This window comes from Musa acuminata, chromosome BXJ2-8, assembly GCF_036884655.1.
Source record: "Musa acuminata AAA Group cultivar baxijiao chromosome BXJ2-8, Cavendish_Baxijiao_AAA, whole genome shotgun sequence".
NCBI lineage: Eukaryota > Viridiplantae > Streptophyta > Magnoliopsida > Zingiberales > Musaceae > Musa > Musa acuminata.
Genome location: NC_088345.1, coordinates 43197501 through 43211667, shown reverse-complemented (window position 1 = coordinate 43211667; position 14167 = coordinate 43197501). Strand labels below are relative to the sequence as shown.

General features: G+C 34.5%; 1 protein-coding gene across 1 annotated transcript in view; it reads left to right on the top strand.

Annotated features, from left to right (window-relative positions):
* The first annotated feature begins 12689 nt into the window (after positions 1–12689).
* The window catches only part of LOC135619532 (uncharacterized protein At4g06744-like), a 1762-nt gene continuing 284 nt past the window's right edge, over positions 12690–14167 (top strand). The window contains exon 1 of the mRNA XM_065121638.1: positions 12690–14167. This exon is cut by the window's right edge and continues 284 nt beyond it. Within this exon, the coding sequence (XP_064977710.1) occupies positions 12801–14167 (1367 nt within the window). The 5' untranslated portion in view covers positions 12690–12800.

Below are 14167 nucleotides of genomic sequence, written 5' to 3'. Positions count from 1 at the left end.
TTGCCCCAAACTAGTCCGAACTTGGGCCCAATTGGCCCCTACTTGGGTTATAGGATTAACACCTAATCCTAACCCTAATTAACATGCTAACTACGAATTTAAAGACATTTTCTAAGCTATTACAAAGTCCGTAAGTCAAGACTTCTTCCGGCGAGCTTCCGGCGAACTTCCGACGGTCTTCCGATAAACTCTCGGAAACCATTCTGTGGACTCCCGGCAAGCTCCTAGACTTCACGATTTGATCTTGGCGAGTTCCAACGAGCTTCTTCGGTAAGCTCCGATCTTTCTCGGTGAGCTCCGCGAACTTCCAACGAACCTTCGGACTTCCGTCGAACTCTCGAACTCCCAATGAATCCTTCGCGCTTGACTCCAGCACTTTGTTTCGCTTTATGTCTTCATCATTATCGTAGTTAATCCTGCACACACAATCCAAAACTCTACTTCGATCTAGACAGTTATTACAACACGAATCGACATTCCGTTGCCCGGCACGTCATTGGTTGGCGCTTCGTCCGATTCTTCAGCGCATCGTCCTCTCTTGCGGCTTGTTGCCCAATCGGCGGTTGACCTCCGCAACCCCGATATCCTTGGCGTAATTCCGCTCTCCTTGGCCCGATGCCCGACGTCCGAAGCCTTCTGCCGTCCAATATCCTAACGTGATCTCCTCCAGCGCAACGTCAATTCCTCCAGCGTCAACTGTCTAATCCTGATTGAGTAGACCTGCATCACTCAAAATGCAGTTAAACATCTAAACACAATCAATTAGTTTCATCATCAAAATCCGAGATTCAACAATCTCCCCCTTTTTGATGATGACAACTAATTGATGACTATTGGAGTTAACTTTAACTCCCCGGAGTTTAACTAAACTCCCCCTATCAATATGCCATTGATAGAACACTTGGATTATCCCAAATCCAAGTAACATTCATCATATGTTATGAAAAACATTTAAACCATCATGCAAATATATATATATAATATTCAATTCAATGCATGAAGTCATCAATATACTTCTCCCCCTATGTCATCAAAAAAAGGAGAAGTACCTACTCTTATGTGTTGGTAATATAAATTCAACTCATTGCATGAAAACCATAATATTAAGATTTATCATCATGCAGTTTTGAAGCTAGAAAATTTAGCAAGTAATGCATCATGCTTAGGACATTCAAGCTATCAAGTTTTAGATATGCAAGTTTTACATCATACAAGATAGCACTTTTGGTAATGTTCAAGATAGTAAGTTCTACATCATGCAAGCTAGCAATATTGAGATGTTCAAGAAAGCAACTCTTGCTTCTTGAAATATGCAAATTTGTCAAGTTTTGCTAGATGTGCAAGTTAGCATTTTTGCCTCTTAAGATAGGAAAGATAGCACATTTACTTCTTTTGAGATAGCAACTTTTTGCTTCTCTTTAGACTACAAGCTAGCAATTTTTACGATATGTAAGTTTTAATAATATACAAGCTAGCAAAAATGCCAAACTAGCAAGAGATAATGTTTTACATGAGGCAAGCAAACAATTTGGCAAATGTTACATTTGCATCTTCTCTTTTGAGAAATGCAATTTTTGCTTTCATCTTGAATTGTGCAAGCTATTTAGTTTGCTTCTTTTCATAATGTCCACGCTAGAAATTCTTGCTCCCCCTTTGTCATTGTCAGAAAAAAGGGAAGACCCTTATATCAATTTTCATATTATGACAAAGGTAAGTATCATTCTTATTTGTGCATCATTATATATATTCAAAACATACACAATTTCAATAACCTTATTTTTCATGCACGATACCGAAAAATAAATCAATCATCATTAATAAGCATATCATACATGATACTCAAACACTGAAATTTCCAAGCATTTCAATCATTGTTTCAATCATCACTATAACTCATCATGCACAAAATGTAAAATCATCTAACATGATACAAACATTTATTTTCAAAATGTTTATCACTATTTTCATGTATGATAATAAAATATTCATGATGCATATATCATCACAATACAAAGCAATTGCATGCATAATTTCAAATTATAAACATTTCAAATCATGAAGATATTAACTTGTCAAATTTCATCCGATCATTCATGATTATAACTTTTCATTTGTATATAAAATAATATCAAGAGTATTTCATGCATAATTTTAATCACCACATAAGGAATATCAAGAAGAAAGTAATTGGGTGATGCGATAAACATTTCATGAATACAAGGAATTGTATAGAAATCATATCATGAAAGATTAGAACATATGAATACCAAAAGATAGGATTTTTTGAAAAACCTACTCATAAATAATCAAAAGAAAATCTTAGGAGATCGAATAATGAAAAAATCTTGATTCATAATAAATCTTAATTTGTAAATATCACGGAATCAAGATCATGATTTTGAATAAAACTCATTCAAATTCAAATCATCCAAATCATCAAAATCTCAACATTTCTTTCAAGAGATTCAAAATGGCATAGATAGTTTTAATGGTCTCTTAGGTAGAAATCAATAAGATAGAGGATTACATTTCATTTTTATAAATTTCTATTCATGTGATTTGCTTCTTATGAGCATGCCTTAGTCTTTATATGCCAAATCAATATAAGCATTAAAGTTCAAGATGTAAAGGCAAAATCTTATAAGACAACTCATTTATAAAATATTCATCATGTTTATTTTCATGAGATTCATAAGATTGGTAAAATAAATTCATTAATCTCAATAGAATAGAAAATTCATTTCCATTTCATACAATTGATTTCATGTGAGAGTGTTCAAGTCTTTTTGTGAAAACATTGTATCATCATTTAAAGTCAAAACATAAGTTTCGTCGTAAAGTCGTCAAGACCAAACACATCAAAAATAAAACATCATGATATCAAATACAGATTAATCCTAAGCATTATCACATATCATATAACTATAATCCATAATGTTGCATACATCATTCAACATTTCAAAAACATAACATGCATGAAACCTTATCAATATACTTTTCATGATCAATTTTTTTAATTTTTCAAAGATGCTAAAAAGAGAAACATGATATAATTTTTGAAAAATAATTTTTATTTTCTATTCCTACTATCTAAATTAGGCACTCATGAAAAACTTCAAGTAATTTCAAAATAATTCAAGAGAGTTGAGTTGCTTACCTTGTAGTCGAAGCCCGTCAAAGCCCAATTCGCCGTTTCACATTTGGAAGTTCTTGATTCATCCTTGGGTGCCTTTCTTTTCTTTGGCCTTTTCCTCCGTTCAAGTTCATTGTTCATTTTAGATTTTTGTTTAATGAACTTATTAAGAGTTAGTGTTCGAAGTTCAAGTTCATCATTGTCCTCATCACTTGAGTCATCGCTCAAGTGGTATTCATTTGTCCGAAGTTCCAAATCCTTCCTATTCTTTGGAAGGTGGTTCAAGTGTTCATTGTGTTCATCATGTGCATTGCGCACCATTTCATATGTCATCAATGAGCCGATAAGTTCTTCAAGTGGCAAAATATTTAAATCTTTTGTTTCTTGTATTGCCGTAACTTTTGATTCCCAAACTTTAGAAAGTGATCGTAAAACTTTACTAACAAGTTCAAAATTCGAGAAATATTTGCCAAGAGTTTGTAAACCATTGACGACATCCGTAAAACGGGTGTACATGTCAACAATGGTTTCACTCGGCTTCATTTGAAAAAGCTCGAAATCATGCATTAAAATGTTAACTTTCGAGTTTTTGACTCTACTAGTTCCCTCGTGTGTGATTTCAAGTGTTCGCCAAATATCCAAAGCCGTTTCGCACGTAGAAATCCGATTGAACTCATTTTTATCCAAAGCGCAAAATAAGGCATTCATAGCCTTTGCGTTTAAAGAAAAATAATTCTTCTCCAAATCCGACCATTCGTTCATCGGTTTAGAGGGAAGTTGAAAACCATTTTCAACAATATTCCATAAATCCAAATTCATAGAAATCAAGAAAACTCTCATTCGAGTTTTCCAATAAGTGTAGTCCAATCCGTTAAACAACGGTGGACGAAAAATCGATAAGCCCTCTTGAAAGCCAGAAAGAGCCATTTCTCTCGGGTGTAAATCCGAAATGAGAAATACCGGGCTCTGATACCAATTGTTAGGATCGGAGCAGCACTAAGAGGGGGGGGTGAATTAGTGCAACGGATTAAAACTTCGGTTTTAGAAAATCTTTCGTACGATAAGAACGGAACTTGAAAAGCTTAGTCTTGAAAGCGTATTCTTAAATATGCGCAGCAAAAGTAATAAGGAACTAAAGCATATAAGAAGGTTTGCAATAATGTAAATAGCAATAATGAAATGCAAACCAAGGATCACGCCGATTTTAGAGTGGTTCGGTCAAATGACCTACTCCACTTGCGAGGCCCCTCTTCGATGAGGCTCCCACCTTCCACTAGCAAGTCTCTTGAAATGGAAGGGTAAATACCCCTCTTACAACTCTTTACAAGCGGTTCACTCTCTTACAGATTTTCGAGAAGAGATGAGGTGAACACTAGCAAATTGAAAAGAAGACAAGCTAACACTTTTCTAAGACCTTTCTCTCAAACTCTTGCTGCTCAAAAAGTTGTTTTCTCAGCTGAGAATAGAGGGGTATTTATAGGCCTCAAGAGGATTCAAATTTGATCTCCAAAATTTGAATTCCCTTGAGTTCCCGAGGCTGGCGGTGCCACCGCTTGTCGACCGTTGCACTGGCGGTGCCACCGCCTGTCCGTGTCAGGCGCTGACAGTGCTTGGCGGTGCCACCGCCCAGCCCAAGCGGTGCTACCGCCCAGCTCTCGGGCACTGGGCGGTGCCACCACCCAGCTCAGGCGGTGCTACCGCCTACAGTGTTTTCAGCCCAACTACAGTGTTTTCAGCCCACTAGTTGGGCTTCAATCTTGCCCCAAACTAGTCCGAACTTGGGCCCAATTGGCCCCTACTTGGGTTATAGGATTAACACCTAATCCTAACCCTAATTAACATGCTAACTATGAATTTAAAGACATTTTCTAAGCTATTACAAAGTCCGTAAGTCAAGACTTCTTCCGGCGAGCTTCCGGCGAACTTCCGACGGTCTTCCGATAAACTCTCAGAAACCATTCTGCGGACTCCCGGCAAGCTCCTAGACTTCACGATTTGATCTTGGCGAGTTCCAACGAGCTTCTTCGGTAAGCTCTGATCTTTCTCGATGAGCTCCGCGAACTTCCAACGAACCTTCGGACTTCCGTCGAACTCTCGAACTCCCAATGAATCCTTCGCGCTTGACTCCAGCACTTTGTTTCGCTTTATGTCTTCATCATTATCGTAGTTAATCCTGCACATACAATCCAAAACTCTACTTCGATCTAGACAGTTATTACAACGCGAATCGGCATTCCGTTGCCCGGCACGTCATTGGTTGGCGCTTCGTCCGATTCTTCAGCGCATCGTCCTCTCTTGCGGCTTGTTGCCCAATCGGCGGTTGACCTCCGCAACCCCGATATCCTTGGCGTAATTCCGCTCTCCTTGGCCCGATGCCCGACGTCCGAAGCCTTCTGCCGTCCAATATCCTAACGTGATCTCCTCCGGCGCAACGTCAATTCCTCCTGCGTCAACTGTCTAATCCTGATCGAGTAGACCTGCATCACTCAAAATGCAGTTAAACATCTAAACACAATCAATTAGTTTCATCATCAAAATCCGAGATTCAACGGTAATTACTAGAGTGGCTTAAATAAATAATTTACTAGATTAATTAAGAAATTAATCCTAAATGATATTGAGAAAATAATATTCACAATGGTACATATAATTAGGATATTTTTAGGATATTTGATAATTCTAAGTGAGAATATACTTCGAATAATTACATGATGGATAGGGTAATACTATTTTGGATATTTTATAATTTAAGATTGTATACTCAATAATAACAATACTATTCTATATAATGATGGTATCAACCATCTACAAATAATAATTTTGAGTGGACATTGTATATATCAATATTTTATTCAAAGGTGAAATATGGATGATATCAAATGTTATTTTATATTTTATGATGGCACTTTCTTTTATACACTGATATACTTCTAGTATCATTATACTCTTTAGTTTAAATTATTTGAAATTATTAGAGCATTTATAATTTATACTATGCATATTAGATATTAACTTAGTATTGCTTATTGAAAGACCCATAGACTTGATTGATGAAAGTACTGTGAAACAAATCAACGAAATGAATGTTTGAGAAAGAATTAATAGGCTTAGTTCAACATTTATAAGAATGATAATTATAAATAACATAAAAACTTTATTATCGCTTACAACTAGCGCATATGAATACTTAAGAACTATTATAGATAAATTTAAATATATTAATAAGTCATTAGCTAATACATTAAAAGAAAAATTGATTACAGTATGATAGAACTCAAGAGATTCAAGATCACATCCTTAATATAACTAATAAGACTACAAAGCTTAAAGCATTAGGCATGAATATTGATGAGTTTTTTTTTTTTTTTGCAGTTCATTTTTAGTTCTCTTCCTTAGTTTAACCCATTCAAGATTCACTATAAAATAAATAAGAATAAGTGAGACTTGAATAAACTGACTAGTATATGTGTTTAAAAAGAATTAAGATTGAGATAGAAAAGATCTGATAATAATAAAAGAAGGTTAAATCATCATTTGCTAAATAAATTTGTCAGGTTTGAAAATGTTAAGCAGATTAATGAAAACAAGCTTTCAAAGTAAAGTGCTTTTACCATAAGAAATGACATATGACTTAGTTCGAAAAAAAAAAAAGGTATATACTTAACATTTGTATGTTTTAAATTAAACATTACAAAAGTTATTTCTAATGCTTAGTGGATTGATTTTAGTGTTTCAACTTATATTACATATTTAGAGATTTTTTTCAACCTAAAACCTAAAAAAATATAAAAGATTCATCATTACGAGGAATCATCTCAAAGCAAAAGTGAGGAATTATCAAACAAGTCATCTGATGGATCCTACTGACACATGCTATGTTCTACTATTTCTAAAAATTTACTTTCTCTATCTAGAATTGATAAGTTAGGATATTATCTTTAGTAACGATAAACTCAATATATTTTATGATTTAATAAAAAAATATTTTAAAATTTTATGTGATGATTTATATAGAATTAGTTTAAATATTATGTTTGTAAAGACATTAATAACTCTATAATCAAATGTTGGATTAAGCATAGTTTCAATTATGAAAGATCTTCTATATTATAACATAAACATTTATAGCATATACTCAAGGAAAGAATTAAAAGATTAGTGAAGCATAATATTTTAAGATATTTATATTTTGTTGATTTTGATGTTTGCATAGATTGCATTGAGGAAAAGCAAACTAAGCATATAAAAAAATATCACAAGAAGTAAAAAATTCATTGAGATTATTCATATTGATATCTGTGAATTATTTTATATTTTCTCTTTCAGTCTAAAGTTATTGACACTCTTGAAATGTACATAAATGAGATTAAGAGATAATTAGATAGAAAAGTTAAAATTGCTAAATCTATTTTATGAGAAACATGATGAATCCGATTAGAATGCTAATCTTTTTATTAGATTCTTAGAAAAGCAAGATATTTATACTTAGTATACTTTACCAAGTATACCATAATAAAATGATATTGTTAAATGTGAAATTATACTCTTATAGATATGAGTAGAAACATAAAAGCTATTTTTTTGTACCTAAGTCAATGTGCAATGAATCTCTTACTATAACTATCTATATCTTAAACAAAATTTCTAGTAAGTTAGTTCCCTCAACTCCATTTAAGTTATGGATCGGTAGAAAATCTAATTTGAGACATCTACATATTTAGGATTGTTTTATAAAATTAAGAGTCTTCAATCGACATTAAAAAAAATTGGATCCAAGAACTATTTTTGGATATTTTATTGATTATCCAGAAAAATCCAAGTGATATAGTTTTTATTACTTTAATTATAATATGAGGATAATAGAATATAATAATATAAGATTTCTAGAAAATGATAAAATCAGTGGGAGTGAAAATTCTTGAATGATCCATTTTGATATCAAAGAGATACATATTGATACTCCTTTATTATTTCCTATTCGAGAGATTAGTATTTCTCATATCATTGAAAGAATTAATAAAGATAAATAATAAAATAACATTAATGAACTTCCACGTGATATTGATATCATGGCTAATGATATTGTAAAACAACGACAATTGATAGTTTTAAGAAAATCTCAAAAGAAAAGGAGATATATCATTTTTGATAATTATATAGTATATCTACCTGAATCAAATTATAATATAGGGATGAAAAGAAATCGTTTATTATTTTTACAAGCCATATAAAGTAGAGATTCTAAAAAGTGGTATGATACGATGAAAGAAGAGTTACAAATCAATAGACTAGAATAGTATTTGAGAACTAATTGAATTATTTAATAATTATAAAAGAGTTAGTTACAAATGGATCCTTAAAACAAAATATAATTTAAGACACAATAAAGAATGATATAGAGTTAGACTTGTGATCCAAATTTTTTTCTCAAAATTAAAATATCGACTATAACAAGTTATTTTCTTTAGTTTATAAAAAAACTTATTAACGATCGTTATGACATTAGTAATTCATTATGATTTTGAGTTATATCAAATTGATGTGAATGTAATATTTCTAAATAGAGATCTATATAAGAAAATCTATATAGAATAAACTGAAGGATTCATAGAAAAGGAAACGGAAAGCTAGGTGTGTAACCTTATGAAATATATTTATAGGAATTGATATGTGAAGGAAAGATCATATTTTTAATGATTGAGTGTGGTAAGGTGCGATACACATATCAAATTAGGATGATAGGGTCATGAGATATATTAATTAAGAATCATACCTCTTGAATAATTAATTTATAATAATTTATTATAATAATTCATAGAAAAATTTGATAAAATTTCTCATAAAATAAATTATAATTAACCTAAAAAATTTATCTAGATTCTACCATCAAATTTTCTAATAATTCACACTATAATCAAATAAACTAGCTAGCATCAACTAAACTATTGTATAATTCTATGATCAAATTTTACTTTAATATTCTAGCTGATCAAACAATCTTGAATTATCATGAAACTTTTAGTTAACTAGGAAATATATAAAATTAAGTACATACCAAACTTTAACTTAAAACAAGATCATTTAGAGGATAAATTAATCTCCCAATTCAATAACTAATGCATATTCTATAATGTTGAAACTATGTTAGGACTATTTAAGTTTATAAAACTCATATCTTAGTGTATAGAGATGGTATTCATAAAATTCTAAATCACAAGAACCCTAAGGGAGCCTTTTACAATATATCAAAATGCTAGAGATTAATCATATCCCTAAGAGATAATTCAATCCAAATAGAATCTCTTTTTTAGAAAATAAGAGATTTTAAATATCTCAAATTAGGAATATAATAACTGCACTAATCTCAAATTAAAGTTATCCCAAAGGCCTTAAAACCATAATGAATAGTAAAATCTATGTTACCTCAAATTAAAGTCATCCAAAACATAGCAAAAAAATTATAGATAAATTTAAAATCTATGTTACCTCAAAGTAGCTAGAAAGATTTACTTATAATCTATAAACCTGAAACTCTAAGTATAGTAAAGGAAGAGTTGAATTTTTTTTTCTCAATATTCATTAAAGATGAGGTTCCATGGTCTCTATGAAAAAAGCTAAGAGAATGACTATAGAAAAAAAGAAAGGGTCATGGGCTATCAAGTTAGTAAAGATGATGATACCAAAATAAGATTGAGATTTTTAAGAGGTTAACTTGAGGATTAGGATTCAATCACATTAGGTCTTATTTCAAGTTTTTCTTTTTCTTTCTTTTTTTTATTAATATAATTTTAATATTGTAGCAACCTTAATTGAGTTTACTTTGATACCATAAAGATATATTTTTTATCTAAACATATCCTTTAATTTTACTTATATATCTCAATATTTAGTATAACACTCCTCTTTGATTTGCATCTCTATTTCATTTTTTATTACTCTATTTATGTCCAATTAGCTTATTATCCTTCGTATATACAAGGTTTAAAACTTAAATTTTCTTTAGTTATGTTCAAACTCATTCGAGCCTTCACATTTATTTAAGACCAATTAAAATCCAATCATACCTTCTAGTTACTATATACATGGTTATTATCATAAATTAACCTCATATTTAAGTCCACTAATACACTTTGACCTTTTGCTCTTTACTTAACGTAAACATTATTATGCATGTTAAACCAATACTATGTAGGACATTTAGAATGATATTTTTGGAAAGCATATACTTCAATCTTAAATGTCAAAAACATGAGCATGTCATTTATCATATTTATGAAGCATAGACATCATAAATCATATCATGAATTAAGAATAATATAAATATATTATTGTGTTTCAACTAAAATGCTAGTAGTACTTCTATGTGTGTGAAATTCAAATACTATAATAAAATATTACATGCTCACATACAAGATATTGGATTAGCTTAAAATGATGGAATATTCATATGCTAATTTTATAAATTACCTCCATAATAAGAAATCTACTTCATGATTTAGATTTATGTTAGCCGGAGAGGATATTTCGAAAAGTGTAAAGCAATTACTTTATATCATTAACAATGGAAACTAAATTTATGATATGCTTTAAGACCACAATTCATGCTTTTTGATTGCGATTAAAACTTGATATGATCAACTCGATTGCTAAGCTACCGAAGATATTTTATAATAATGCTATAGTAGTTTTATTCTATAAGAATGACAAGTATTCTAGTAATTACAAATATATTGAGATAAAGTATTTAACAGTTAAAAAAATATTTAAAAAATAATATGTGTCAATTGAGAACCAAAGCACCACCTTGATGATTATTGATTTATTTACTAAAGCTTTACTATCTAAAATATTTAAATAATATATTTTTAGAATGAGACTTATAAGTAACTCATAGGTATGGCTATTATTGATACTTTTATTACTTAATTATAGTTATTAATATTTGTTATCATGTTTATATTTATATTTATAAATATAATAATAGAATTATTTTAACAAGATAAATTATAAGGTTATTATGGATTATATTAGGAAAAGCTAATAGTATTAGATACATAGAAGGGAGCATGACATTGATGATATGCAATCATTTTGACTCATATTACTAGTGAGACTTAATATAGTATTATTATGTTTATTGAACTTATTATTTTTTTTAATTCATGGTCATGTACAAAATGTATTTTAAGTTTTTAAAAAAATATAATTAAGTAAAATTATTTTTAAATAAACTTATATTTTATTTATTTTGATATTAAACTTTTTAATATCTTATTAATTAATGGGTCAAGTAGAAAAATATCAAATTATATGATCTTATCTAATTAGGTAAGATATATTATAAATTTGATTAAATTCTAATGATAGTTATCATTAAATAGAAAGAAAATCTAATTCTATGATTTCTTACCAGATCATAGAAGGATTTTTTTAATTGTCGTCCTTGACCCTTTGCTCTATATTATAGATATTCTACATGTGATTGTCTATATTATAGATATTCTCAATGTGATTTTTGATTCCACGTTGGTGTGCCAACAGATCAGATACAAAATTTTTGGATGCAATTAAAAGATAATGATAGATTTGATCTATCGTTATTTAATTTCAGTTTCTAACATTAAATTTTTTTGTATATAATAACATAATCACATCTTAAATACCCTCAATACAAATATTCAACAATTGGTACAAGAAATCTTGATAGTAGAAACCATACGATGAGACAAAAGCTATTATGTTGTAATGCAACAATTAATATCGTTTGGCTAAGCCTCCCAATTAATTTAGCATTGGCATGATGTGCGGAAGGACGAGATAAGATCATGTTTACATGGCTCGAACATTCTGTATGGGGATAACTACAGGGATTCAGCTGATTCCGAGGCTAGTAAATGTCATGCCTTGCTGTTTCAGCAGAAGACAAAAATCATGGAGGACGAGGCGACCATGCGGAGACCACTAACGATCGGAAGTATCCTGCGAAAAGTATCACACTTGGTTTACGCCACGTGAAAGCGTCGGTACTCCTCCTTAGTCCTTCCGGCCTTATATGAGTGCCAAGCGGCCGCGCTGCCAAGCTACAGAGGACGGGCCAGTAGCACGGCCTCACGGGGGCTGTCGACGTCTCACTCAGTTGGATGCCCGAGCCTCGAGGTCAACCGGAATTGTTGTCACCGACACGGTAAGACTCGAGCCTCCTTTTCCGCCTCCAACCATGCACCCACCCCTTGTTATGTGTTCTTATTTGCCGAAGCAGATCAATAGGTTTCCCTGCATGCAGATTTTTTGACTTAGCGGAGGAAAAAGAAGAACAGCTCTGCAGCAGATAGTTTAAATAGCAATGTGTCCCTCCTCAACAAAACCGCGATGACTGCAATCGCTCAACCACCAATAATTTCGAGGCACACTTGTGCCTTTTCCCCTTCTCCAATCATTTCATTTGCCGAACAAACACCTCCATTTCGACGTCCAAATCTCCCAGCTGTATCTGTCTGTATTCATCTCCCACTCCTTCGATTCTTCCACGTATGCCAGAGAGATCGTAACATGGGAGAGTGCAAAAGCCTTGAGATTTAGCTTTCCGAGCGAGGAGTTAATGAGATGTCTTATAAGTAGGTGGTGCTGACGGTTGCTTCGTTGACAGAGTGCGAGATAGAAGAAAGGCATGGATCGCCGACGCAGCTTCTGCTTCTCGCCCATGCAACTGTTCCTCTTCTTCTTGGGGCTGCTGCTCATCCCCACTCTCAGCAGCAGCAGCAGCAGAAGTGACAGGGAAGCCCTTGAGATTGGCATCGGCATCGGCATCGGCGGCGAGCCTCCGCCTCCGCCTCCGCCTCAGCCTCGGCGTCCGCCTCCGGAAGCTCAGCCCAGAAGGCCTCCTTCTTCTCCGCAGCAGCCGCAGCCTTGCGACTTCGAGAACATCCTGCAGTACAGAGCCTATTTCGTCATCCAGCGGTTCAAGAGAACCATCACCTGCGATCCCTTGAACAAGACCGACACGTGGCGCGGGTTCAAGTTATGCAACAACGACGGCGATGGCTACCAAGGCTTCTACTGCGAGACGCCGCCCAACCGGAAAAACATGCGAACCATCGCCTCCGTCGACTTCAATGGCTTCAAGCTCGGGGCCCCAACCGTCTCAAGGTTCGTCGACCAGCTCCCCGACCTCGCGCTCTTCCATGCCAACTCCAACAACTTAGGCGGCACCGTCCCGTACATCCGTACACTTCCATTCTTCTACGAGCTCGACTTCAGCAACAACGACTTCTCCGGCGGATTCCCCGTCAACGTGCTCCCCCTCGTCAACCTCTCCTTCCTCGACCTCCGCTACAACGGCTTCGCCAGCCCCCTCCCGCCTTCCGTTTTCCTCATCCAAACCCAGGTGCTCTTCCTCAACAACAACAAGTTCTACCAGCACATACCCGACAACCTCGGCAGCACCCCCGCCGCCTACATCACCTTCGCCTACAACGACTTCACCGGCCCCATCCCTAGCTCCATCGGCAAAGCTTGCGAGACGCTGATCGAGATCCTGTTCCTCGGCAACCGGCTCTCCGGCTGCCTCCCCTTCGAGGTGGGGCTGCTGAAGAAGGCCACGGTGTTCGATGCCGGGTCCAACCAGCTCACCGGCCCAATCCCCCTCTCCTTCGGGTGCTTGGAGAAGGTGGAGCAGCTCAACCTGGCGGGGAACCAGCTCTGCGGGGAGGTGCCCGACGTGGTGTGCCGGCTGGCCAAGTACGGCAACCTGGTCAACCTCTCCCTCTCCGACAACTACTTCACGTCTTTGGCGCCCAGCTGCATCAGCTTGATCCATTCGAATGTGTTGGACGTGAGGAAGAACTGCATTCCGTGGCTGCCCCACCAGAGGTCGCCGGAGGAGTGCGCCTGGTTCCTGAAGCTCCCCAAGGTCTTCTGCCCCAACGCGCACTACATTCCCTGCCACTTGCCATGGGAGGGCAGGGACGAGCTCGATTCGTCCGCATCGTCGTCGCCGGCGGTGGATGGAGGGAGGGACAAAAGTCCGGCGTCTGG